This window comes from Hemicordylus capensis, chromosome 2 (assembly GCF_027244095.1).
Source record: "Hemicordylus capensis ecotype Gifberg chromosome 2, rHemCap1.1.pri, whole genome shotgun sequence".
NCBI classification, from domain to species: Eukaryota; Metazoa; Chordata; class Lepidosauria; order Squamata; family Cordylidae; genus Hemicordylus; species Hemicordylus capensis.
The window spans coordinates 253,681,721-253,708,680 of NC_069658.1; the positions used below are offsets into that span (position 1 = coordinate 253,681,721).

At 45.9% G+C, this 26,960-nt stretch overlaps 1 protein-coding gene across 8 annotated transcripts in view; it reads left to right on the plus strand.

Annotated features, from left to right (window-relative positions):
• Positions 1–1,834: 1,834 nt before the first annotated feature.
• NEU1 (neuraminidase 1) overlaps positions 1,835–26,960 on the plus strand; it is a 48,191-nt gene continuing 23,065 nt past the window's right edge. For 3 of the 8 annotated variants that reach the window (XM_053297508.1, XM_053297506.1, XM_053297507.1), the window contains exons 1-2: positions 1,837–2,127; positions 26,382–26,574. In XM_053297508.1, coding sequence (XP_053153483.1) covers positions 1,981–2,127; positions 26,382–26,574 — 340 coding nt within the window. In that variant the 5' untranslated portion in view covers positions 1,837–1,980. Of the gene's footprint in view, positions 2,128–17,796; positions 17,851–24,540; positions 26,101–26,381; positions 26,575–26,960 lie in introns of those variants that run through there. The other 5 variants (XM_053297504.1, XM_053297509.1, XM_053297503.1 and 2 more) reach the window with 5 other exon arrangements.

Below are 26,960 nucleotides of genomic sequence, written 5' to 3' on the forward strand. Positions count from 1 at the left end.
CTGCTTAATTGAGCTTTTGCAGGCCACCTATTTCAATAATAGCAAAATACCCATCTTTGGTGCAATGGGTATAGGCGAAAAGCCCAGGGGGCTTCTGTTGCAGAAGTACACATTGGGGCGGGGGGGTGTTCTATAAAGCTGGTCAGCATTTCCCTTAAGTATGTCGAATATCTTACCTCAAGACAGGGCGCTTGGATAGGTTTTCTGTCTGGTCCTTTCTAGTTCAATTTAGATGTGATATGATTTCAAATGGACTGTATTTATTTTATTTTATTATTTATTTGAAATATTTATACCTTGCCCCTCCAGTACACTACTGCTCACAAGATAGAGACAATAAAATTAACCAAATTAAGTAAACACGTTAAAAGTCAGGTTAAAAACCACAATCAGTATTGAATTTCAAATTAAAAGTTATTTTAAAAACTAAAAATTGAGAATTATGTCTGCTTATTCTTTGCCCTGCAATCTCACTATAGAAATTAGAACTATAGTAAAGCAGATGACCTCTAGGGAAGAAATTCTATGCTCCCCCCCACCGCCTGCCCCGTGAGAGACTTAATGGGTGCAGTGCAAAAGTGGATGTTTACTTAGGGTAATTGAACTTAGTAGTATTTACTTCTGATTCCCTAAATGAAAGGGAATCGTAGCCTGTGGGTTTTCTCAGAGCCAGCGTGGTGTAGTGGTTAGAGTGCTGGACTAGGACCGGGGAGACCCGAGTTCAAATCCCCATTCAGCAATGAAACTAGCTGGGTGACTCTGGGCCAGTCACTTCTCTCTCAGCCTAACCTACTTCACAGGGTTGTTGTGAAAGAGAAACTCAAGTATGTAGTACACCGCTCTGGGCTCCTTGGAGGAAGAGCGGGATATAAATGTAAATAATAATAATAATAATAAAGTACATAACCAATGAACACTAGAGCTTTTGCCTCATTGGTGGCTGGGTAGCATTCACAGTTGTCTGTCTGGAACAGGAGTGCTTGCTCTGTAGTATCTGTATATCAAGGGAGCCCAGAGCAGTGTACATGGTTATGCTTATCCTCACAACAACCCTGTGAAGTAGATTAGGCTGAGAGGTAAGTGACTGGCGCAGAGTATTCTATGGCTGAAGTCTCCCTGATTGTAGTACAACACTCTAACCACTACCACACTGGCTTGTGCTATGGATGCTGCCTATGTCTGGAAAGCTTCCTAACATGGCCTGCCCTGCTGGCAGCTGCCCTCCTGTTAAGGAGTAGTACTGGTGTAGCAACACTTTTCATTATTGAACAAGGCCTGGTTTCCTGTTGGAGCATGCTCAGTATGGACAAATGAAGCTTCTTTATGTTTTTGCCCACAACCTCTATCACATTTTGTTTCCTTCTTAAAATATCGAAGAAAGGCAATCCAAGTTCTCCAAAAAAAGCATCAGTGGTGTATGTGTTAGTTTTTCAGAACTAAACCGCCTTGCTTATTATAGCATTTCTACCAGCAAGTATGGCTTAGCTGCTTGATACCCAAACTTTCAAAGCCATCTATAACACATTTCTCGGAGAACCCCGTAGTTGAAGTTTCCTTGTGCTTTTCACTTTTCTTCTTAACTCTAACGGTAAGAGAGGTTTTTCAAAAAGCCCGAATGACACCGAGTAGACTTCCGGTAGAAACAGAAAACCTCCATCGACCATGATAGTCGTTGGCCACAGAGCGGCGCAGCTCTAGGCCTTGGTCTCTTTACTCTTTATGTAGTCGTGGAAGGTAAGAACGTTCCATTTCACCCGGAAGTGTCCATAAGGACTATGATGCAGTGGGACTCTAGCTTTTATTTCTATCTCTATGGCTCGGTCACATCCTCCTTTGAAGTCGGTCTGTCCCTTTCAGCCAGCCAATCAAAAACTTGCTGCCCTAGGTTGCTACAATTCTAAACTGGTGCTTTGCTGACACAGAGTAAGAAGGAGCGTTTAAAGGGGAAGCGACCCTCATCGATGCGGGAAAGGGATCCTGATGGGCAACGCTGCAAGGACTAGAAGCGATCCCTGGGTTGGAGTCCACCTCTGGAATAGTCGGGACTGTGCCTGGACGAGTCTCTGGGTTCTGCTTCTCTTGAGCCACTGCTGCTGGCAGGCGCGTGGGTTGGCCACTCCTGATCAGGTAGGGTGGAAACGTTCCTGGACCTCTTTTCCTCCGGGCTTGGGAGGCTCAACGGGGCCATGCATTTGCCCCAGGTCCACTGAGACAGCCAGTCTTGTCAGTTACTGCCCTGCTCCACGGAGACAATGAACAAAGCTGACCGCAACAAGCACTTTGTTGATTCTTATGGCATCTTAAAGACTAACAAATAATTGTATTGTGGTAAAAGCTTTTGTGGGTCAGAGACTACTTCATCAGAAGGCTGAAAGGGTTAGCTAGATTAATATTTTGGTATTTATTTCCTTTGTACCTTGCTCTAAATTAAATATCAGTGATATACAATAATAATAAAATGTATCAAGATAATTTTAAGAAGTTATTAATCAGCAGAAGTGAAAACTATCTTAGCCAGTAAGATTAAAAGCCTCCTGAAATGAAAAACAGTATGTGATATAATGTATAGAAAAGGAAAACATTGGTTGATGGCCAGACTCAATTACTCATGAGTCATCCCACTGAAATAAATTTGTTCCCTTAAAGTCAATGGGTGTACTCACGAGTAATTTAGTCTGGCTAGCCATAAAAACAAAAACAAATCAAAATAATAAAAGGTGCTTTCTGAAGATTTAACACATACAATTTGTTAAATCATGCAAACATTAAATCATGATTTAAACATGCAAACTCTCAATTTGTGTAGCAAAAGGTTGCCACTTTCCACTCCTATCACAAAGCCTCCACTCAATTACTGTCTTCCTTTTTAAAGCTATGTTTATGACTGAAATTGCAGCACAAATCTGTCGGAGTCCTGTAAAAATAAAAAGTGTAGGTTGTCTTGAGATCCTGAAAAGGGCAGGATGTTAGTAAATGAAAATAAAGGGTTTCGACAAATTCCTGTGTATTTATTTTTTACGGTAACCTAGAAATAGATTATTGTAGAATGGAAGTGTTTTTAGGTGAGGCTATGTTTGAGCCATCTTTAAGTTTTTATTTATTTATTTATTTATTTTGTTTGGGGTCATGTGAGGAAAGGGGAAGCATGTTATCTCCTTCCTGCCTTCTTCTGACCTGGGGCCTTGGATTGCCTGCTCTGTTTGAAGAGAGCAAAATCTCTATTGCTATTATCAGAACTTGTGCAATTTTTCCTTGCTGTAGTTCAGGGTGATTTCTTGTAGGGGAAGTACCATAGTCTTGTGACTGACTGGTGCTCTTCAGCCTGTCTGGTAACAGAGTGAGTATCCATACTATAGGAGACGTGACCAATTTTTGTATTTGTGGAGGGCTGCCCTGGCCTTCAGACTGTATTCTACCTTCCCATCAAAGTACCTCAAGGATTCTCTAAAGAGCTCTCGGCCAGAACATAGTATACAAAACCCAAAAAAAAGATATGTCCTGGCATCCTTCAAGGAGCTTGCAACAGCATATGTTTTATCTTCTTGATATAGTGTACATTTTTTCCAATTTTATACTCTCAATTGTTCAGTTTTTATACTGCGTTTCATAAGACATCCTGAGACGGTTTATAAAAGTTAAAATACAATAAAACTCCATAAAAATCACATTTAAAACCTTAATATCAGTTAAACAATGAAAACCATCTCTCTCTCACACACACACACACATAAAAAAGACACAGAAGCAGGAAAATCTCATTTTTTAAAAAAAGAAAAACATAAGCAGGAAAGCTGAGAGACTTGGCAGCCCCTAAGGGGTAAAAGCCTGAACAATAAAAAGGTCTTTAGTTGTTTTTTAAAAGCAGCCACAGATGTCAAAGAGCAGACATTCACTGGGAGAGCATTCCAGAACCTGGGGGCAACATCAGAGAAGGCCCTGTCCCATGTGCACAACAATTTAGCCTCTCTCAACCTCAGCACACAGAGCAAAGGCCCCTCTGACCTTGCTGGGTGGGCAGAAACCCTTCGGAGCAGGCGATCCTTCAGGTGTCCAGGACCCAAACTGTTAAGAGCTTTAAAAGTAATAACCACCACCTTGAATTGGATCTGGAAACAAAAAGGCAGCCAGTGCAGCTCTTTCAAAATAGGTGTCATATGCTCTGAGCAAGCAGTTCCAGAGAGAAGCCTGGCAGCTGCATTCTGCACCAACTGAAGCTTCCGAATATTCTTCAAGGGCAGCGATGTAATGTAAAGCGCATTGCAGTAATCCAGCCATGACTAAGGCGTGGGTAACTGTGGCCAGATCTGCAATTGTGAGCCCTTTGGGGATGGGACCATCTTATTTATTTATGTATTATTTATTTTTCTATGTAAACCGCTTTGAGAACTTTGGTTGAAGAGCGGTACAGTATATAAATATTCATAGTAGTAGTAGAAGCTGTGCAAAGGCAGCCCTGGCCACTGCTGCCACATAGGAACAGCCCTGCTGGATCAGGCCCCAGGCCCATCGAGTCCAGCATCCTGTTTCGCACAGTGGCCCACCAGATGCTGCTGGAAGCCACAGGCAGGAGTTGAGAGCATGCTCTCTCTTCTGCTGTTACTCTCCTGCAACTGGTACTCAGAGGCATTCTGCCTTTGAGGCTGGAGGTGGCCCACAGCCCTCTAACTAGTAGCCAATGACAGACCTCTCCTCCATGAAGTTATCCAAACCCCTCTTAAAACCATCCGAGTTGTTGGCTGTCACCACATCTTGTGGCAGAGAATTCCACAAGTGGATTATGCGTTGTGTGAAAAAGTACTTCCATTTGTTGGTCCTAGATTTCCCGGCAATCAATTTCATGGGCTGACCCGGGAGAAGAATTTCTCTCTGTCCACTTTCTCCACCCCATGCATGATTTTATAGACCTCTATCATGTCTCCCCACAGTCGTCTTTTTTTCTAAACTTAAAAGCCCCAGGTGTTGTAGCCTTGCCTCATAAGAAAGGTGCTCTAGGCCCCTGATCATCTTGGTTGCCCTCTTCTGTACCTTCTCCAGTTCAACAATGTCGTTTTTAAGATGTGGTGACCAGAATTGTACGCAATACTCCCAAGTGTGGTCGCACCATAGTTTTGTATAAGGGCATTATAATATTAGCCATTTTATTTTCAGTCCCCTACTTAATGATCCCTAGCATGGAATTGGCCTTTTTTACAGCTGCCGCACATTGAGTCGACACTTTCAACGAGCTGTCCACCACGACCCCAAGATCCCGCTCCTGGTCAGTCACCGACAGCTCAGATCCCATCAGCGTATACTTGAAGTTGGGGTTCTTCGTCCCTATGTGCATCACTTTACACTTGCCAACATTGAACCGCATTTGCCACTTTCTCGCCCACTCCCCCAGTTTTGAGAGATCCTTTTGGAGCTTATCACAATCTGTTTTGGATTTCACTACCCAAAAGAGTTTGGTATCATCTGCAAATTTGGCTACCTCGCTGCTTATCCCTGCTTCTAGATCATTGATGAAGAAATTAAAAAGCACCGGTCCCAGTAGAGATCCCTGAGGACCCCACTTCTTATGTTCCTCCATTGTGAAAACTCTCTATTTATACCTACCCTCTGTTTCCTGTCTTTCAACCAGTTAGCAATCCACACATGTACTTGTCCCCTTATCTCATGACCCCTAAGTTTCCTCAGGAGTCTTTGATGAGGAACTTTGTCAAAAGCTTTTTGGAAGTCCAGGTATACTATGTCAACTGGATCACCTTGATCCACACACACGTTGACACTCTCAAAAAACTCCAAAAGGTTTGTGAGGCAAGATTTACCTTTGCAGAAGCCATGCTGGTTCTCTCCCAGCAGAGCCTGTTCTTCTGTGTGCTTTACAATTTTATCCTTGAGGATGCTTTCCATCAGTTTGCCTGGAACGGACATTAGGCTAACCGGCCTGTAATTTCCCGGATCGCCCCTGGATCCCTTTTTGAAAATCAGTGTTACATTTGCTACTCTCCAGTCCTCTGGTACAGAGCCCGATTTCAGGGATAACTTATATATTTTAGCAAGGAGGTCGGCAATTTCACATCTGAGTTCTTTGAGGACTCTTGGATGGATGCCATCCGGCCCTGGTGATTTGTTAGTTTTCAGTTTTTCCAGACAGTTTAGAACATCATCTCTTGTCACTTCTATCTGATTCAGTTCTTTAGCCTCCATCCCTAAAAAGCCTGGTTCAGGAACAGGTATATGCTCAGTATTTTCTGCTGTGAAGATGGACTCAAAAAACCCATTTAGCTTCTCTGCAACCTCCATATCCTCCTTAATAATCCCTTTCACTGCTTCATGATCTAATGGTCCAACTGCCTCCCTGGCAGGTTTCCTACTTCTGATGTATTTAAATAACTTTTTGTTATTCCCCTTGATACTTTTGGCTAAATGTTCCTCAAACTCTCTTTTTGCCTCCCTTATTGTCACCTTGCATTTCTTTTGCCAGAGTTTGTGTTCCTTTCTGTTCTCTTCATTTGAGCATCCACCTGAGCATCCAAAAGCAGAGCCAGGTCCCCTTTGCTAAGCAGGGTCTGCCCTGGTTGCATCTGAATTGGAGATTACATGTGTGCATTGCAAGATATTCCCCTTAGGGGGTGGGGCTGCTCTGGGAATAGCAGAAGGCTCCAAGTTCCTTCCTGGTATCTCCAAGAAAGAGCCGAGAGAGATTTCTGCTGTAAGCTTGGGGAAGCTGCCGCCAGTCTGTGTAGACCAAGGCTGCTCAACTTTGGCCCTCCTGCAGATGTTGGCCTACAACTCCCATAATCCCTGGCTATTGGCCACTGTGGCTGGGGATTATGGGAGTTGTAGTCCAAAAACAGCTGGGGGGCATAAGCTGAGCAGGTCTGGTGTAGACAATACTGAGCTTGATGGACCAGTGGTCTGACTTGGTATAAGGCAGCTTCCTATGTTCTTAGGTTAAACTGAGAACAACTTGCCTGAGGATGCACAATAAAATTCATGGCTAAACTAGGAACTGATTTAAAAGTGTACCCCTGTCACAAACATTCAGCTCGGATATCTTATAGAGATTTTGTGTGTGTGTGTGTGTGCACACACAAATTTAAATGTTACACTTATGAGACAGGCTACTTCAGTCACTGGCTTACATTCAGGCTAAGTTACTCATAAGCAGTCTTATTGAAATAAATGGGACAGGTTTTCTTGCTAATTTTCTTTTAGTGCTAATTTTCTGAAGCCTGTCAGACTGAGGGGAGAGATATGCTAAGCTTCAGCAAACAGCCAGCCAATCAGGAGCAGAGGAGGATAGACTTTACTCCCCAGTCCTTCCCATTCTGTAGCAAACACATTGCTGAGAATGCATTGGCTTCAAACCGTGATCCTTAGAGGAGGAGGCAGGAGGACCCGGAGGACCCCTTGGGAGCCCTTCAAGTACCCCTAGGAATCTTAGTACCCCCTGTTGGGAACCCTGGATCGAGACTGACTGGCCGTGGCTCTCTGAGGTTTCAGACCTGAAGATGCTGCCGAAGATTGAACCTGAGATCTTTTCCATGCAAGGCATGCTGCACTACCGTCTATGGCCCTTCCCCAGAAGGACTTGAAACGGGGTTGCCGGCAGTGCTCAAAGACAGAAGGAGGCTTCAGAGAGAAGGAAATCGTATAGTTAGGCCAGAATTGATTATATGGGTTGAAAAGAAGTGTGATGGTTTCAGCTCTGCCTGAAATTTTTAGCAGGGTAGAAAGCTTTTTTTTTTAAACTACTATTTATTTAAAACTATCTATTCCTGGAGTTGATGGAGTACCAGTACAGTTATTGAGAGCTTTACCAATAAAGGTATTGACAGCGCTATGACAAAGTGTATAGAAGACTTGTTGGTGGCCAAAAGAGTGGAAAAGGTCTGTATTTATACCAGTACCAAAGAAAGATGATACGAAAGACTGCTCAAACTATCGCCCCATAGCCCTGATACCACATGTGAGTAAAATTCTTTTGAAGATCATTCAACAACTTATGAATCCAGCTGCTGATAGAGAGATGCCAGATGTACAAGCAGGATTTCGAAAAGGAAGAGGAATGCATGATCACATTGCCAGTCTTCGATGGATGATGGAAAAGGCGAAGGAATATCAAAAAGACCTCTATATGTGCCTCATTTACTATACAAAAGCTTTTGATTGTGTTCATCATGATAAGCTCTGGAATTGCCTCATTCAGCTTATACAGTCGCTGTACTCTTATCAAGAAGCCATGGTAAGAAAGGCAAATGGAGATACAGAGTGGTTTAAAATTGGGAAAGGCACTCGTCAAGGTTGCATCCTGTCTCCCACACTATTTAATATGTACACAGAAATGGTCATGAGGAATGCATATTTGGAAGAGTCTGCTATAGGAGTGAAAATTGGTGGTAGGAATATTAACAACCTTCGATATGCAGATGATACAACATTGCTTGTGGAAAGCAAGAAAGATCTAGAGTGGCTAATTTTAAAAATTAAAGATGAAAGTGACAAATTTGGATTGCATCTTAACATCAAGAAAACAAAGATATTGACGACTGCAGAGAATACACAAGTCAGAGTGAAGATCAATAATTAGATAATTGAAGTAGTAAAAGAATTTATTTTTCTTGGCTCTAAAATCGATCAATGTGGTGACTGCAGCCCTGAGATCAGAAGGCATATAGCACTTGGAAGAACTGCAATGATCAGCATGAGCAAAATTTGGAAGAGCAAAGATATTAGTCTTCCAGTCAAATGCAGACTAGTCAATGCAATAATATTTCCAATAGCTACATATGGTTGTGAAACATGGGATTTGAAGAAGGCAGACAGGAGAAGGATGGATGCTTTTGAGATGTGGTGTTGGAGGCGACTGTTGTGTATCCCATGGACAGCAAGAATCATGAATAAGGAAGTTTTAGATCGAGTTAAACCAATATTATAGCTAGAAGCCAAGATTACTAAACAAGGACTGACATATTTTGGTCATGTCATGAGAGCTGATTCACTCGAAAAGACAATTATGCTGGGAATGATCAGTGGAAGAAGGAGATGGGGACAGCCTTGTACTCGGTGGCTGGATATTATAAAAAATGACACTGGAATGACCATGGTGGAATTAAAGGAAAATGTATGAGATAGGATGGCATGGAGTGCATTGATCCATAGAGTGACTGAGAGTCGGACATGACTGAACGGATGAGAACTTCTGTGGACTTGTTTGTAATGCTGCTTTAATCATCCTGTTGCATGTATAACAGGAGAGTTTATTTACAGTGTGGTAAAAACAGCAACCATCTTCCTTTCAATGTGTGAGGAGGATTTCAAATATGTATGAGTATAACTAAAAAACTGGGGTGTGGGGAGGTTACTATTTGACATTCAGAAGTCTGGCATTTTCCCCTCCTGGTTGGATGGTTTATTAAATGCCATTAAGTCAGTGTCGACTCTTAGCAACCACATAGATAGATTCTCTCCAGGATGATCAGATTGGCCTTTAAGGTCTCTCAGTGGTGCATTCATTGCTGTCATAATCAAATCCATCCACCTTGCTGCTGGTCGTCCTCTTCTTCTCTTTCCTTCAACTTTCCCCATCATTATGGACTTCTCAAGGGAGCTAGGTTTTCGCATAGTGTGTCTGAAGTATTATAGTTTGAACCTGGTCATTTTGTTGTGCAAAAAATCCTCTAGAATCCTGCCCTCTGTTTGATCCAAACCCTTGCGTTCAACCTTCTATCTGAGTCGATAGAGAATGGGGCGTCTTGCTGGACCAAAAAGGATTGGACAAGCTTCCCGCTATAGACTTGCTGCCTGACTGAATTTAAGCCAAAATGCAACAAGGATGCATGCTCAAATAAGCTTTTATTTTGTGATCACAAAAGGCAAAGTACAGTCAGAGAGAATCTGGCTGGTACTGCTCACTGAAGGAGCGCAGTTGGCTAGTTTATATAGGTTTCAAGCAAACAAGCATATCATTAAAGCAATTAATACATGTCATTGGTAATTAAACATACACATTCCAGAGGTGCCACTTAGAGCCTGGGAAGATGAGTTACTACTTGGCCTTTCTGATAACCTCACTCCTTATAGGTTTCTGGTGCCAGGATGTTTCTTTTTGCTTGAGTGAGAGAGTTGGCTAATGGACTAGTTGCGTACCTATGTTATCTATCTCCTGACAGGTTCTGGCATTTGTTATTTCTGGCCTCCTATCTCACATTCTTGAGAGGGGCCCCACATTCCTGGTTTAAACACTTTTCCTGACTCAAACAATTTTCTTTGTTTCAAGCCTAGTGGCTCTTTGTGGTGTTTAATAGTCTTAACCAAATTTTGAATCAAACTCTTATACACTTATTAGTAGGCCTGGATTAAACAATTCCATATTAATTTGTGCCTCAAGTGAAAATTGATTTGTTCTATGATCCATGTATTTGTTCTCCTGGCTGTCCATGGTATCCTCAAAAGTCTTCTCCAGCACCAGAGTTCAAAAGCATCAATGCTTTTTCTATCTTGCTTCTTCAAAGTCCAGCTTTCGCATACATAGAGTGTTATGGGAAAAACCATTGTCCAAATGATTCTAATCTTCATAGGTATAGACACGACACGGCATCTAAATATCCTTCCCAAGGCCTTCATTGCAACCCTACTAAGTGCTAGTCTGTGGCGTATTTTTTGACTGCTGGATCCTTTACTGTTGATGGTCGATCCTAAAAGGCAGAAGCTATCCACCACTTCAGGGTCTTCATTGAAAACATTGGCTGGTTGCTGTGCCCGTTGTCATTAGTTTAGTCTTCTTTACATTTATTTGTTGTCCCATTTTTTCACTGTGCTCCTTGACTTTCATTACTAGAGCTTGCAGATCATGTGCATGCTCCGCTATCGGAGGGGCCCCTCCCTGTAGATGTGGCATATATCCCTCATGAGTCAACTGGGCTTACATTCATGAACTAGTTCTGTTCTGAGAGGGAATCCTTCATGTTTCTTTTCTGATATATCTGTGGATAGGAAGGCCTTGTTCCTTCTTGTGATCTAGCCTTTGGATCTTTGGCAATAATATTCCTACCATGTGCTCTTTGTCTGCTGTAGCTGTCATCCTCTGATTTTTCATCAGTCTTGCAGCCATAACCACTTCCTCTTTTTTTTTAAGTGGCAAAATTAACACTGCTTTCAGTTCTGTTTAAACTGCTTCATCTGAATATTCTTAACCTCAGAATTGGGTTTATTATTACTGATGCCGGTTATCTCGGCTCTTGTGATGTTACTCGTTTGGTCGCATTGTGTATACCTTCCTTCAAAAAATTTTTAGGGTGGAATACCAGCATTTTTTTAACCATTGTTCAATGCTCTTTAAGTCCTCGGAAACGTATGTAGTGTTGAACCCTATAGACAAAGTTTGTTCACGCCACACCACACAAGATATTCCGATTGTCCATCATGCACACTGGAACAAAAGCCTCTGATCTCATAAAAGACAGGAGGAAGACAACAAACACCTCATGAATGCCCCATATCCTTTATCCTCAGTCCTTCTTTGCTGAAGGGCAGAGTTCATTTGACCAGATAGACTAGGCAGCTGCCTAAGAGAACGTCTTCTTCGCCATGAGCCCCATCACCCATTGAGATCTTCTGGAGGGGTATGTCTGTGGTTGCCATCGGCTCATCTGGTGGCTACTCAGGAGTGGGCCTTCTCCATTGCTACCCCTGGGCTTTGGAATGCGCTCCCCATTGAAATAAGAGGCTCCCCATCTCTGGCAACTTTTAAAAAGGCACAAGGCATATTTACTCACTCAGGCTTTTAATTAGATTTATAGTTTTAATACTTTTAATGCTGGGTTTTAAATGATTTTAATGTTTAATGTTTATATGATTTTTTCACCTCCACATCCATTGTGTCTGTTCAATGCAGGCCAGCAGAGTTTTTTTGTGTAGCAAAGTTATTGCTTCACACTTCATCCCATGTAATGGAGGAGGAACCATCTATTGCCCGCTGTGACTGGTTTGTATGCTGCTTTGCAGATAACGTTGCTCGCATCTGTTCCGATTTGGACAGCAGGGTTGTGGCAGTTCTGGCTGATGTGCCTAGGTACTGTCTGGCCCTACTGTGTTGGATTCTTTTCCGTTGGTACAGTTTGAGAATGTGGACAAGATCTTGAGCAACGTGTGCTCAAGACCCTTAGTGTGCTCTAGACCCTTGTCCTTCACTGCTAATAAAATTTGCCAGGGAAGGTATGGGCTGGTGGTTGGAGGTTATAAGAAGATGTGGCTTTTCACCCAGGATTTTAAATGAAAGTATTTTTACTGCTGCTTCTTTGTGTGTTTTTATGTAGTATTGTTTTTAACTGGATTTCTAAATTGTTTAAAAAAGATTAATTTTATATTTATCTTTACTTTTGTATTTTAATTATGCATTGTTTTAATTATATTGAAAACCACTTTGATATTATTTTAATGAAAAAGTATGTAAATCGAACAAATAAATATTTTTAATTAGTAACAGTATATCTGCAATGTTGCTGGGAGCATGAACCACGCTTCCAGACAATCTGCGCTATGTGGGGCAGCGTGGAGCTCCAGAGGCCTATATATAGGTGAAAATAAGGACAGATTTTAGCACCCTAATTCTCATACCAAGAGTCAATTTGAGAGCTCTCTTTACCATTACACTCTGGCCATATTCACACATTATATTGAATGCACGTACAATCTATGTACAGTGTATACAACTATTGATCTGTACATGCGAAGTTGTTCACACATTACATTCATGTGTACTGCGGTATGCCCAGCAGTACACATGATCTACATTTTCAAGGGGCCCAGTCATGGCCTGTGCTGACTTTTAAAATAAACCCAAGTCAGTCATTCACAATAAAGTGTGTATGTGTGCACAGAGAGGTGTATACATGTACAACATAACATGTGAATAGCCCTATTGTTATTGAATAGCTGATATAACATGTGACTAGTCTTCTAACATGTGCTTCATCTGCTGTAGGCTAGAATCATTTACTCAGCAACTGCTCATCCTCTGCTAGTTCTAAAGACAGCAGAGGATTGTGCTTTTGGTTGAAAGTGCAGTACAGAACATTAAGTGCCTTACATGAATCAACAGAGAGTCAAGTATCTACTTAAGGGTCGAATCAGATATTTCTTTAAGCACTTCTTACACAGCTGTGTGCTTCATTTTTCTGTGTAAACTAGCATGTGTAGGGACCCCGTACTGAAGGCCCTTTTTGCTTACACTGAAAAAGCAAGTCTGCAACTGCAAAGCAGGTGCTAAGAGCAACATGAGGTTTTACCCTACCTCTCCCACTATCATCTGCAAGATGTAACAGCACTTAATTTTGACCAAGTCATCAGGGGTCAAGAAATGTTGACTCAGTTCACCAGCCAGAAAAAAATATTTTACTCATCAGACAGTTCCTCACTTGTCAGGCATCATTTTTCGCCCATCAAAGACAAGTTTGGGCCCTGGATACCTAAGGGACTGCCTGCTCCCAAGGGTTGCAGCCTGCTTAACGAGGTCATCTGAGGGGGCTCCACTCCAGGTGCCGACAATGAGGGAGGCTTAGCTGTCATGCACCTGGGTCAGGGCCTTCTCTGTTGCTGCCCCCACACTCTGGAATGCTCTCCTGGTGGCTATTCGTTCCTCAGTCTCCATCACAGTTTTTAGAAAGCTTGTTAAATCTTGGCTTTTTACCCAGGCTTTTATATGATTGTCCCTACTGCTGCTTCTTTGTATATTGTATTTTGTATGATTATTTAATGCTTGTATTTTAAATCTTTTTAGTCAGATTCATGTTTTTATATTTTAGCTTAATATTTTAATTGTGTATTTTTATAGTCTTGTTTTAGTTTTTCTGTGTGAAATGCCTTGGGATTATTTTAATGAAAGGTGGTTTGTAAATTTAACAATAAATACATTTTTTTTTTTAAAGTAGACTAGTGGATTTCCTGAGCCCTGTGGGTCATGCTTATTGGGTAGCATCCTAAGCTCTGTGGAGCATTGTTCCATTGTGGAAAGCTCCTTCCATTCACAAAATGAGACCTGTGGTTATGCAAGGAGTCCCTCTGTGGGCTAAAGAGGTCAATGGGGAAGTGCAGTTCTCCTTGCCCAAGCAGAATGAGCTTCCGGTGATGGAGAAGTGCTAGTCTGCAGAATGTGAGGATGTAACTTTTAACAAGATTGTGCACTGTGAAATATAATTGCTCTTCTTCCAATTCCTTCATTGGATTTCTGTAAAAAAGGAGCCGTTCAGCCATGTGTTGCTGAGTAACTTAATTAGCGCAGCTAGATAAACAACTGGAAAAACTGGACTTCATGCTTGCCATCATAGGACTATACCATATTTTATCATGGGAATGGGAAGGAAATTGACTTGTATTTAAAAACAGACATACTTTGTGTGGAGAATGGTCTCCTTTGAAGAAATGCAGGAGCCATTCTCTCAGATCTGGAACAATTGACAGCCTTGTCACAACAACTTGGGCAAGATCCAGTTAAAGAAGAAGTACTCTGAGGTCCCACTGTCTTCAGCCCCAGAGAACGAAGCCCATGCTTAAATCGCATATATTGAAATCAGCGGGACATAAATGTGTTGATTCTCAGGGGTGCTGCCATTTCAAGTTTCCATAAAAAAAGGCAAGGTGATTTCAGGTGTGTGTGTGTATAACAACATTCTCAATATGGTCTAGAAGGCCCTGTGTGCTGCTTTACACCGAAAAAGCAAATACACAGTGGTAAAGCAGGTGCTTAAAGTGATGTCTAGTTTAACCCTAACTCTCTCACAGAAATCTGTGAAATGTAAAAATGTGTAACTTTGACTGGATCATGCATCATAAGCTTCTGTGGAACATTGCTCCATTGCTGGAAGCTCCTTCCCCATGCAAAGTGAGGCTTGTAGTTATGCAAGGATGCTGCTTTCGTGGGCTGAAAATGTTCTTGAAGTGCAGCTTCCCTTGCGCAAGCGGAATGTGTTTCCGATCATGGAGCAGTGCTCTGAAGAAGATCAGGGTGCAACTTGGTAGTTAACAAGATTGTGTCCTGTGAAATGTAATTATTCATCCTCTGGTTGCTCCATTGAATTTATGTCAAAAGAAGCCATTCAGTGATGACACAGTGTGTTGCTGAGTAACTTAATTAGTGCAGCTAGATAAACATCTGAAAAACTGGTCTTCATGCTTGGCATCATAAGACAACACTGTATGTTATCATGGGACACACAACCATTTAACTTTGGATGGAGTGTCAGGGGAGCTGCCATTTCAAGTTTTCTTTTTAAAAAAACCAAAAAAAGCTCTGTTCAGGCTTTCAGGTGAATGTGCATAAATTGGAGCAGAGGTGAGCTTCCTTTCTGCTGGCCTGAATGGTGTTCCATGCAACAGAGATTCAGTGGTAAAGCCCTGTTCAGGAGCTATACTAAATGTGGATGCTGTACCCAACCACAGCATCCATAAGAGCCCACAAGTAAGCCCCACCCGCATGCCAGTGTGCTCCATAGCCCACAGTGTAGGCGAGGCTGCACACTGTCCATGATGACAATATTTGTCTGAGGGTGTATACACTGTACCTCTATAGAGATCCTCTCTGTGATTGGGACTGTGTTCCCTGAGTTTAGGAACCCAGGTAGAGTGGGCAGCTTCCAGATTAGTTAGTCATGACTAAGCACTATTGAAATCAGTGAGACAAGTTAGTCATGATTAAGTCAAGTCTCATTAACTTCAAGGGGAATTAGTCATGACTTGGGCTGGATGTTGTCTATTGTTCACAGTTCCTGTGATTCCTGAATAAGGCTTAAGACAGCCGCTAATAGGTGCTGCATCTCTTAAAAGTGTTTGAGCTAACTATGCCTCATGTCTTTTGGGATGCTTATATATACAGAGTATAGCACAATAACTCCCATGTGTATCATTCAGTCTAATCATACAGGGAGGCTGTTCTCACATGCAGGCAAAACTGGTTAACAAAGCCAAGCCTGGTCTTGCCCATGCATGAGAATCGCTGGGATCGTGCCAGATCCTGATGGCGCCCCGACAACAAACGTAGGAGTGCTCCCTTGACCCTGTTTTGCTGATCATTTTTCAGCCCCAGTTGCTTGCAGCTGGGACTGGGAGACTGTGGGACTCCTGGCCGGTTCTGGTGCACACTCACATGGTGCATTATGGGAGTTGCAGGGGCCTTCTGTCCCCCAAACCTCCAGCTGCCGGTAGCAGCCAGCAAACATCAGCGAATGAAGACCTGAATCATCTTCGGGAGCATTTTAAGGCTTCCTCCCCTGCAGCGTCTCTCCATAACAAAACATTCCCTCCACATAGAAAGCTAACATGTCAGGGAAAAGGTTTCTCTGTGATCGTGAGAAAGGGATCAGGGAGTTGCATGTGCACAGTGAAGGAGCAGCCATTTTTGAAAATATATCCTTCCCTCTGGAGCCTATTGTGCCTCCCAAAAATATGTCGCTGAGGGTCCTATAGCCCTCAAAGACATATTTTGGGGAGGCACAGTAAGCTGCAGAGGAAAGGGGAGATCAGCTAAAATACACATCCCTCATTGCATGCGCAAAACAATTTGTAGTGCTCATAACAGTAATCTGGATATCAGCCACTAATAAATAGTATTTCAGTCTGCCCCTTTGTTAGTTATCTGGGTCAGCAGCTATTTTCTTCATACATGTAGTATTTCAGATTACAGTTCATCGGTCTCTTATTTTTCCAACCAAGGCCTAGTTATTTCAGTGTGCCTCCCCTTTGATTCTTTTACATGGCATTTCAATGGAATTTGCGCTGTGTTTTATTGGTGGTATGATTATAGATGACTGAGTTTGACTGAAGCTTTTCATTTTTAGTATTTTGGAAAAGTCTCACATTGTGATACACACGCACACATACACTCTTCAAAATCATATAAAATTTGCAACAAGAAAGATATATATTTATTATATTTAGTTTAATTTGAATCATATAGGAGTAAAACAAACAGCTGTTGTCAGATCACAGTACTAGCCAGGTTTTTACATCTGATAAAATGGGCTGTTGTCCATGAAAGTTAAACTTTATTCGTTGGCCGCCAATAAAAACTGTTTGTTGTTGTTGCTTTTTATATTATTTTAACTGGTTTTAGTTGTTTGATTTAATCTGTGGTTTATTGTTTTGTTTTGTTTTTTCAGTAAACCGCCAGGAGACATCTGTTTTTGGTGGTATAGAAATGTAATAAAAAAATAAAGTGACTGATTCATTCATTCATGCATGCATGCATGCATTCATTCATTCATTCAATCAATCAATAGACTGTTTTTCCACATAAAACAATGCCCCAAGTGATGTACAATTGTAAAAGCATAACACCCAGTTAAAACAATTTTAAAAACAAACATAAAAACACAGCAATCTTCAAAATAAAAGGAAGAATGACAGCAGCTATCAGATATACAGTACAGAATCAGAAACCACCAGTAGTCAAATTGCCTGGTTGAATAAAAACATTTCAGTCAGGCAGCAGAAAACACAAGACTCTGTGTTAGTCTTGCTGCAGCAGACTAAGATGGCTCCCCGTATGGAATTAGGTCTCTTATGGTTACTGTATTTAGAGACCTCGTCCTCTCACTGAGGTGTCAACCTACGCCTGGGCTGTACCACTTCATACTGGGGGTGGGGGCTCATATGACTGAATGTTCCTCCATGCTAAAACATTCCCTCCACATAGGAAGGTAACTTGTCAGGGGAAAGGTTAAGTTAAGCTAGAAGCCTTCTAACATTTTCTGGTTTTTTTGTTTTTGTAGGAGGGGCATTTACCACTCACACACAAAACACACACACACACACACACACACAGAGTACAGGGCAGCAGACACAGGTTTGCCACCACTGTAAAAATGTCAGGTACTGTTGACGTTTGCCTTTTAGCTTGCTTATAGAATGATTTCAGCAGCACCTTCCATCCTGTGCCTTGCCGAAACAGCCGTTCTTTCGTTCTTTTAAAAGCACACAAAACGTACAGGGTGTGCCATGAGCAATAACAAGGTTCACATTCTGTTCTTTGTTTGCTTCCTTCTAGCTGACATTCCCTAAGGCAGAGCCATCCTGTCCTACACTCAAGTATGCGTCAGCTCTGCTTAATTCATTTGAACTCTGTTAAATATGCTTAACTCTGGCTGGACTGTGTCCTGTCTTGTAGTAGCCGGTGATTACCACAGTGCTAACTTCTTGCCCCGGCCTCAACCCTTGAAGCGATCCTCTGTCCTGTTCCTACATTTCCTGACAAAGACCCACCAGCCTTTAAGAACCAGGGTTGAGCAGTCAGTCAAGAGCTGGATTTAGGCACTGGAAATCCAGATTCAAATCTCTGCTTGCTGGTTTGCCTCGGGAAAGTCACTGGCCTGGTTCAGGAGAGGGAGAGAGAGAGAGAGAGATCACATTTTATATCCCGCTCTTCCTCCAAGGAGCCCAGAGCAGTCTTCTACACACTTAAGTTTCTCCTCACAACAACCGTGTGAAGTAGGTTAGGCTGAGAGAGAAGTGACTGGCCCAGAGTCACCCAGCAAGTCTCATGGCTGAATGAGGATTTGAATTCGGGTCTCCCCGGTCCTAGTCCAGCACTCTAAGCACCACACCACTCTCCACTTGAGAGGAGACCTGGTCTGAGAGGAGAGCTGGTCTTGTGGTAGCAAGCATGACTTGTCCCCATAGCTAAGCAGGGTCTGCCCTGGTTGCAGATGAATGGGAGACTTGATATGTGAGCACTGCAAGATATTCCCCTGAGGGGATGAAGCCGCTCTGGGAAGAGCAGAAGGTTTCAAGTTCCCTCCCTGGCTTCTCCAAGATAGGGCTGAGAGAGATTCCTGCCTGCAACCTTGGAGAAGCTGCTGCCAGTCTGTGAAGACAATACTGAGCTAGATAGACCAATGGTCTGACTCAGTATATGGCAGCTTTCTATGTTCTTATGCACCACGCTGGCTCTTGATGACTCAGCACAATCTGGCTTGTTGGACTGGGAGCCAGGGGCAGCTTTCCCTGAGGCGAGGAGAGGTGGCTGGCAGGTAGCAGATCATTGGGGCACCAGCAAGGCAGGTTTGGGTCCCATACCAAAGATACTCCTGTCTGTAGGCCTTTGCTCTCCTAGAGGAGTGAATGGCTTTACTGCACACCACTGCACTTCAGGATGATGTTGCACTGGGGGCAGAACCAACCGTGGGTGGTCCAGTGACAGAATCTGTGCTTGCTGGAGTCATATTATCCCAGTCTGATCTGCGCAATCTGGTCTGATTTACGTATTTCCCCCCAGCTCATTCGAGGTGCAGGGTTTGTAACCAGAAAGCCCTAAATGGCTTGGGACTAGGGATGTTCACGGAACTGGTGGTTCCACTGGTTCGACAGCAAGGTGTGCGTCTAACTTTAAGAGCGGGGGAGGGTGCACTTACCCCTCCCACCGCTCCCCCTCAGCAGGTGTACATTTTTTTCAAAGCCCATCAGGGTGGCAGCATTGCCTGGATATGACCGGAAGTCTCCAATGTGCCTGTGTGTTCCAGCACGCACACTCTTCCCCACATGTTTCTTCCCATCTGAATCCCTGCCCCAGGTGCTGACAATGCCTGAGGTGCATCAGGTATGCACCATGAGCAGGGCATTTTCAATGGTATTCCTGGCCTTCTGGAATCCTCTCCCTGCAGAAGCGTGATAAGTCCCTGCATTACACTCTTCTATTTATTTATTTATTTATTTATTTATTTAATACCCCGCTCTTCCTCCAAGGAGCCCAAAGCGGTGTACTACATACTTAGGTTTCTCCTCACAACAACCCTGTGAAGTAGGTTAGGCTGAGAGAGAAGTGACTGGCCCAGAGTCACCCAGCAGGTCTCATGGCTGAATGGGGATTTGAATTCGGATCTCCCCAGTCCTAGTCCAGCACTCTAACCACTACACGACACTGGCTCTTATTTTATACCCTCCTCCTCTTGCAAGAAGCTCAGGGTTATTTTTCCATGGTTATTTTTATCCCAACTCTGTGAGGCAAGTTAGGTTGAGAGATAAGAGACTGGCCCCAAGTCATGACTGAATGGGGATTTGAACCCGAGTCTCCCCAGTCCTAGTCCAACACTCCAGCCACTACACCACACTGACACCAAATGAAGTGCTGACCTTTTTCAGAGTGATTTGCGGGACTGTTCTTTCTTACTGCTTGCTGCTGTTAAAAAGTTTTTTGATGACGTGGGATCTGCCTAATTTTAAGTTGGTTAATTGTTTCCTGCTGGTGTTTCTGTTCCTATACATTTCTGTTCGGTTTAATTTGTTGGCCACTTTGATTATATTTGGGGGGGGGGGATATAAGCTTAAAAAACATCAACAACCAACCCTGTGACAGTTTGTTTCTGTGAGAAGCAGGCACAAACAACCTTCTCTTATATAGTCTACCTGTTGTACTGATATTTGGCTGATTTGTACATATTTGTTTAAGATGTGTACACCACCCCAAACTTCCATCTCTGGGTGATCTACAGCAACATAAAACAAATTAAAACAGAAATTTTCCTTCAGAGGAGGGTTGCATCCGCAGCTAGGATGGGTTGTCTCGACCTCCTGCTCCTAGACAGGGCCAATCAAGAGCTTCGGCTCACAGCAGGAGGGAGGGGCAATCCCCTGATCTCCAGTTCTTCGCCCTGTCTCGCTCCAGCAGGGCCGTTTCTTCGCTGCTCCTTCTTTTCGCTTGCTGTGGCCTTACTCCCTGCCTATATCTCGGCTGTGTACCTGTAAAGAGCAAGGGGAGAAGACAAACAGGCTGATTATTACCATTCCTCTCGCGGCTCCCTTCATACCCCTAGCGGAGATGGAGCTTCAACACGAGGAGAGAGAGGTTTCTCCCTCTCTTTCTGAGGACTCGGTAGCACACTCTGTGTGTCGGGCTCAGTGGGCTGCGGCCTCTGCTCCCGCGCTCAATACCCGGGCCCAAGGATCGGCCAAGGCCGCTAAGAATGCCAAGAAGCTTTCAAAAGCCCCATCGGCGCCCCGTGCTTCCAGGGCCCGATCTCCTCTCCAGTCACCCGCCCACGCAAGTCCACTCGAAGGGGGCGGGGGCGATTCCTGCAGGGGCGATTCCTCCGTTCCCGTACTGCAGTGGGGATCGGAGACTGTGGAAGATCTTTCTGGTGAGCCTGGGGTTGCGGCACGTGGGGGATCGGGGCGTGGGGACTCCCTTTCCGCCCCTCCCACTAAACGTTTTTGCCCGGCCACCGGGCCCAGCGTTGCCGCCGCTGCGAGTAGCGCGGCCGCTTCTGAGGAGGAGGAGGACATCCCTCCCCGCTTTGCGGCGCTCCTGCGGCGCGTGGTGGCCGAGGAGCTCCAGAGGCTGCCCTGGCCCTTCCAATCTGTTGCGGCGCAGCAGGTTCTCCCCGCCCAACCGCCCGCGGTGCCATTTTCACTCCCCGCTCAGCCGCTTCCCGCCAATTCTCTGGGGGCGGCCATTTTGTCTGCGGCCCAGGGCCCGGCTCCTATTCCCGGTCCTTCCACTCCCTCAGATGACGGTCCGCCTGCCCTATCCCCCTGTGGCCCGCCTCCTCCCCGTTTGGTCGCGCTGGTTCCCTGTCCAGCACCCCGCGACCTCCCTACTCCGTCGGAGGATTCAGGGTCAGATAGGGAGGAGGGGGAGCTCTCCGGGGATGAGGAAGACCCTTCCCCGTCTCACCAGCCTAATTATCGGCTGTTCTCACAGGCAGACTATCCTGTCCTGCTCCACAAGGTCAGGAAAACCCTTCGCTTGGGAGGAGTGACACCGTCCACCCCAGTGGACACCGAGGGGGACCCTTCTGTGCTGCCTCCCCTGAAAGGTCAGGAGATTGCTGTTCCTTGTCCCCAGCTTTTCCTGGACCTCTTCCAGGCCGAATGGGACAAACCCATTGAGGAAAAAGGGCCCCCTCCTGCTGTCAGGCACATGTACAACCCAAGCACCTCGCTTTCTGATAAACTCAGGGTGCCTTTTGTAGATACGGAGGTGGCTTCCCTTGTCACGGGAACGGTACTCCCTAAGGAAGGAGAAGACACTTTAAAAAACATAGAAGACAAGAAATGCGACGCTGCGCTGCGCAGATCGCATGAGGCAAATGCCCTCTCCATCAAAGCCTCGGTTGCCAATTCTATTTTTGCAAGGGCGGCAGTTTTGTGGGTGCAGGAACTTGTCCCCATGGTCCCTCCTGAGCTGCCCGTGCTGCGCCAAGGTCTCAATAAATTAGGAAAAGCGGTCAGATTTCTGGCAGACTCTTCGTTAGATGCTGCCCAGTTGTCCGCCAGGGCGCTGGCTTCCGATATCACAGTTCGACGCCAATTGTGGCTCAAGAGCTGGAAGGTTGACCACAAGTCTCGTGCTAACCTTGCCAACTCTGCCTTCAAAGGAGGAAAGCTTTTTGGTGAAGCCTTGGAACCCGTCCTTATTCAGACCAAGGATAATAGGAAGGCCATGCCATCCATGCCTTCCTCTCAACGTCAGGTCCGCAGGAGCTACTCATCTGGATTTAAGGGCTACAGGTCTTCCTTTCGCCCCAGGCATAGCAGGCCCGATAGGTCTAACTGGAATAAGGCACAATCTTCCTTCCGAGACAATGCCTTTTGCAGGTCCCAGCAGTCTGGCCAGTCAGCTAAGCCAGGCTTCAAACAAAGCCAATCCCAATGACTCCCCTCGGGGCCCCTGCCTCCCGGTTCCGGATTCCCCCACAGTGGGGGGCAGGTTGGGGGAATTTGCGCAGGTCTGGGCTCAGACCTGTTCCGATGCCTGGATATTGCAAACAATCTCTACAGGGTACTCTCTGGAGTTTTCAGCACAACCGCCGGACCGGTTCCTTCCCTCCCCCCGATCTCACAGGGTTTCCAAGCACCACCTGATGGAGGAGGCCATCTCTCACCTGCAGGACATTCGGGCAATCGAGCCTGTCCCCCCCGGGGAACAAGGGAAGGGAGTTTATTCCATCCTTTTCTTGGTTCCCAAGAGGAACGGGGAGTGGAGAGCCATTCTAGACTTAAAATTTGTCAACCGGTTCCTGCGGAGGAGGGGCTTCCGCATGGAGACGCTCCGTTCCATCCTAGTGGCCCTGCAGCAGGGGGACTTCCTAGCCTCGGTAGATTTAAAGGAAGCCTACCTTCATGTGCCTATCCACAACCAGGACCGGCGCTTCCTCAGGTTTGCTTATTCGGCACGCCACTTCCAGTACCGGGCTCTCCCCTTCGGTCTGTCGACTGCGCCTCGAGTGTTTACCAAGATCATGGTGGCACTCGTGGCGCACTTGAGGACCAGGGGGGTCCACCTGTACCCGTACTTGGACAACTTGTTAGTCAGGTCCCCCTCCCTCGACAGGGGCCACAAGGATGTCCAATTAACCCTCTCCGTGCTGGAGGCCCATGGGTTCATTGTCAACAAGCCCAAGAGTTCCCTGACCCCTCAGACCAGGGTTCTTCACCTGGGAGCCGTGATCGATACGGTACAGGGGACAGTCTGCTTGTCCGAGGAACGCAGGAATTCCCTGATTGCGTCCTGCCGCTCTCTAATTGCCTGCCCCAGGACCAACGTTCTGGCCCTGTCCCAGTTGCAGGGCCGCATGGTGTCCACCCTGGGCATAGTGCCATGGAGCCGGTTTCACTCGCGCCCGCTTCATTGGTTCCTTCTCAGATATCAGTCCCAGGTGATGGACCGCTCCAGGCTCCCCATCACTCTTCCACCTCGGATTGTTCAATCCCTGCAGTGGTGGGTGTCCCCAGCCTTATCGAGGGGGACGAACTTCCTCCCACTGGAACGAATCCAGGTGACCTCGGATGCCAGCCTTCTGGGTTGGGGCGGTCACTGTCTGCAACATGTGGCGCAAGGACTTTGGTCCGAGACCGAACGCTCCCATTCCATCAACTGGCTCGAGTTGAGGGCGATCCGCCTGTCCCTCCTGGAATTCCTTCCAGTAGTTCAGGGCCGTCATGTGTTGATACGCACAGACAACGCCACAGCCAAGGCACACGTAGCTCGGCAGGGCGGGTCAAAGTCCAAGGTTTTGATGAACGAAGCCTCCCTTCTCCTGACCTGGGCGGAACAACACCTCCTGTCGCTGGAAGCGGACCATGTCAGCGGAAAATTGAACGTGCTCACGGATTGGCTAAGCCGCTCCCAGATAGACCCGGCGGAGTGGTCTCTGGATCCTCTGACCTTCAGGCACATAGTACAAAGCTTCGGTCAGCCAGACATAGACGTGTTCGCAAAGCCGGAAAATGCCAAAGTGGTTCGTTTTCTCTCCAGGTACCAATCTCCGGGAGCGGAGGGAGTGGACGCTCTGACCTTCCGGTGGCCTCAGGGGCTGATCTATGCCTTCCCACCGTTCGCAATCCTCCCACAGACAATTCAAAGGATCCGGATGCTGCAGGCGGAGGTCATTCTGGTGGCCCCTCACTGGCCACGCAGGCCCTGGTTTTCAGACCTGGTGGAGATGTCCACCCAACCGCCTCTCCAGCTGGGGTCGCACTGCCAGTTGCTCAGTTAGGGTCCAGTGTTTCATCCGGATCCGGCCTGGCTCAATCTATCCGCCTGGAGGTTGAGTGGGAGGCGCTAGTGGCCTGTGGTTACCCTCAATCTGTTCAGGCCACGATCCTGGCGTCCAGGAGGCCTTCCACGGTCAGAGTCTATCAATCGACCTGGAAGATCTTCTCAAGATGGTGCAGTGCTCAGGGTGCATCACCGAAATCCGCCTCTGTAGGCCTGGTTTTGCGCTTCCTCCAGCAAGGCCTGGACAAAGGGCTCCGCCCTAATACCCTGCGTCGTCAGCTCTTTGCCATTTCTTCTGTGATACCTCTGAAGGGCTCTTCGCTGGCTCAGCATCCTCATGTGCGAAGGTTCCTCAAGGGGGCCACGGTTATTAATCCTCCCCCAGTTCATAGGTTCCCTACCTGGGACCTTAATCTGGTCCTGAGAGCCCTTACCAAGGCTCCATTCGAACCTCTGAGGTCAATTTCTTTACGCCTTTTATCCCTTAAGGTTTTATTTCTGGTCGCCGTGACTTCTGCAAGGAGGGTTTCGGACCTTCGTTCTCTGTCTGCGCGTAAGGAATTGTGCCTCGTTTACCCGGATTATGTGCTACTCCGCACAGATCCTTCCTTCATCCCTAAAGTGAACTCTGTGTTTCACAGGGCTCAGGAGATCATGCTGCCCTCCTTCTGTCCTAACCCCTCCTCTCCCAAGGAGCGGGAGTGGCATAAGCTGGACGTGCGCAGGGCAGTGAGGATCTACCTACGGCGCACCAAGTCCTTTTGGGTTTCGGACTCCCTCTTTGTTTCGTTTCAGGAGGGTTCCTTGGGAAAACAGGTTTCCACTACTACCTTGTCGCTCTGGATTTGCCAGTGCATTAGATTGGCATACATCAGTTCAGCAACTCCAGTCCCAGAGGGGATTACTGCGCATTCCACCAGGAGCGCAGCCTCTACAGCTGCCTTCGCTACCTTGGCTCCCCTGGTTGACATTTGCCGTGCTGCCACTTGGGCCTCTAGTTCCACCTTCGTGAGGCATTATAAGATCCACGATTGGACCTCAGCAGACGCGGCCTTTGGGAGAAGAGTATTGCAGCAGGTGGTTTCTCCCTGAGCCAGACCTCAAAGCTCCCACCCGGTATATCAGGGGCTTTGGTAGGTCCCATCCTAGCTGCGGATGCAACCCTCCTCTGAAGGAAAATGAAGCATTGGCGCTTACCTGAAAGATCATTTTCTTCAGAGGTACAGGTTGCATCCGCCCCCACCCGCTTTGTCTTTTGTCTGGGCTGTTTAACCTGCTGTCCTGTTATCCACCTTCCCACCTGTTTCCTATGTATCTGTGGGGCGGTTTCGCTCTGGGGTGGCTGGTACCCCTTGCAGGGGTTGAGTTGGTCATGCCGAGTTCTTTTCAGCTGTTCTCGCTGGGTTTTTTCTGCCTGACTATCTGTTTATTACTCCTTTTACCTTGAATTCTGACTTGGTTTCTCTGGAGCAGTGCTAGAGCTGGCTATGAACTGGAGATCAGGGGATTGCCCCTCCCTCCTGCTGTGAGCTGAAGCTCTTGATTGGCCCTGTCTAGGAGCAGGAGGTCGAGACAACCCATCCTAGCTGCGGATGCAACCCGTACCTCTGAAGAAAATGATCTTTCAGGTAAGCGCCAACACTTCATTAAAACCTTAAAACAATTTAAAATCACAAATCTAGTTAAAAAGCTTGGGTGAATAATGTGTCTTATGCCTACTAGCATTCCAGTACCAGAATGAAATGATCGAGGCGTGACCCAGAACAGAAGGCTGTGCATACAGGTTGCTACTTCTGTCTGCCTGTTTTCCTGAAATCACTGGAGGATGATACTGTACTCTGTCTTCAAGCACACCACCACTTTCCTTGTCGCAGTGACCTGACAATCCTTCCTGGGTTTATCTCGGCAGGTTAAGCCCATCATCACCATGGAGCAGTTGCTATGGGTGAACGGCAGCGTGATTGGAGAGGTGAACACATTCCGGGTCCCTCTCATTGCAGCGACGCGTCAGGGCACCCTCTTGGCCTTCTCTGAAGCCAGAAAACACTCTTCCTCGGACTCCGGAGCTAAATTCATAGCCATGCGCAGGTCGCTGGACAAAGGTTTGAGAGGCTGAGGGCCATGGGGGTGGCGGGGGGGGGACGGGACCCAAGGCAGATAAATAGCAAGCCCGGAGCCCTGTTCACAATTTGTTCACAGTGTACACATGAACAGGTCAGTACGCACATACAGTTATTCGCATGTCATGCTGAACACATGCACAGCAATACTCTTCCTATCAATACCCTGCATTTGAGGGATCTGTACTCATGTTCACCTTTAACATGAACACATGTAGTCATCCACACAAAATGTGTTCATGTGTACAGACATTTGAATGCCTGTACAACATAATGAGGCTATTCTCCCATACACCCTGTCCCAGGCTAGGGAAGCCCAGCCTGGGTTAGGCTACACATGAGAACCGCTGGGATCAGGCCCGATCCCG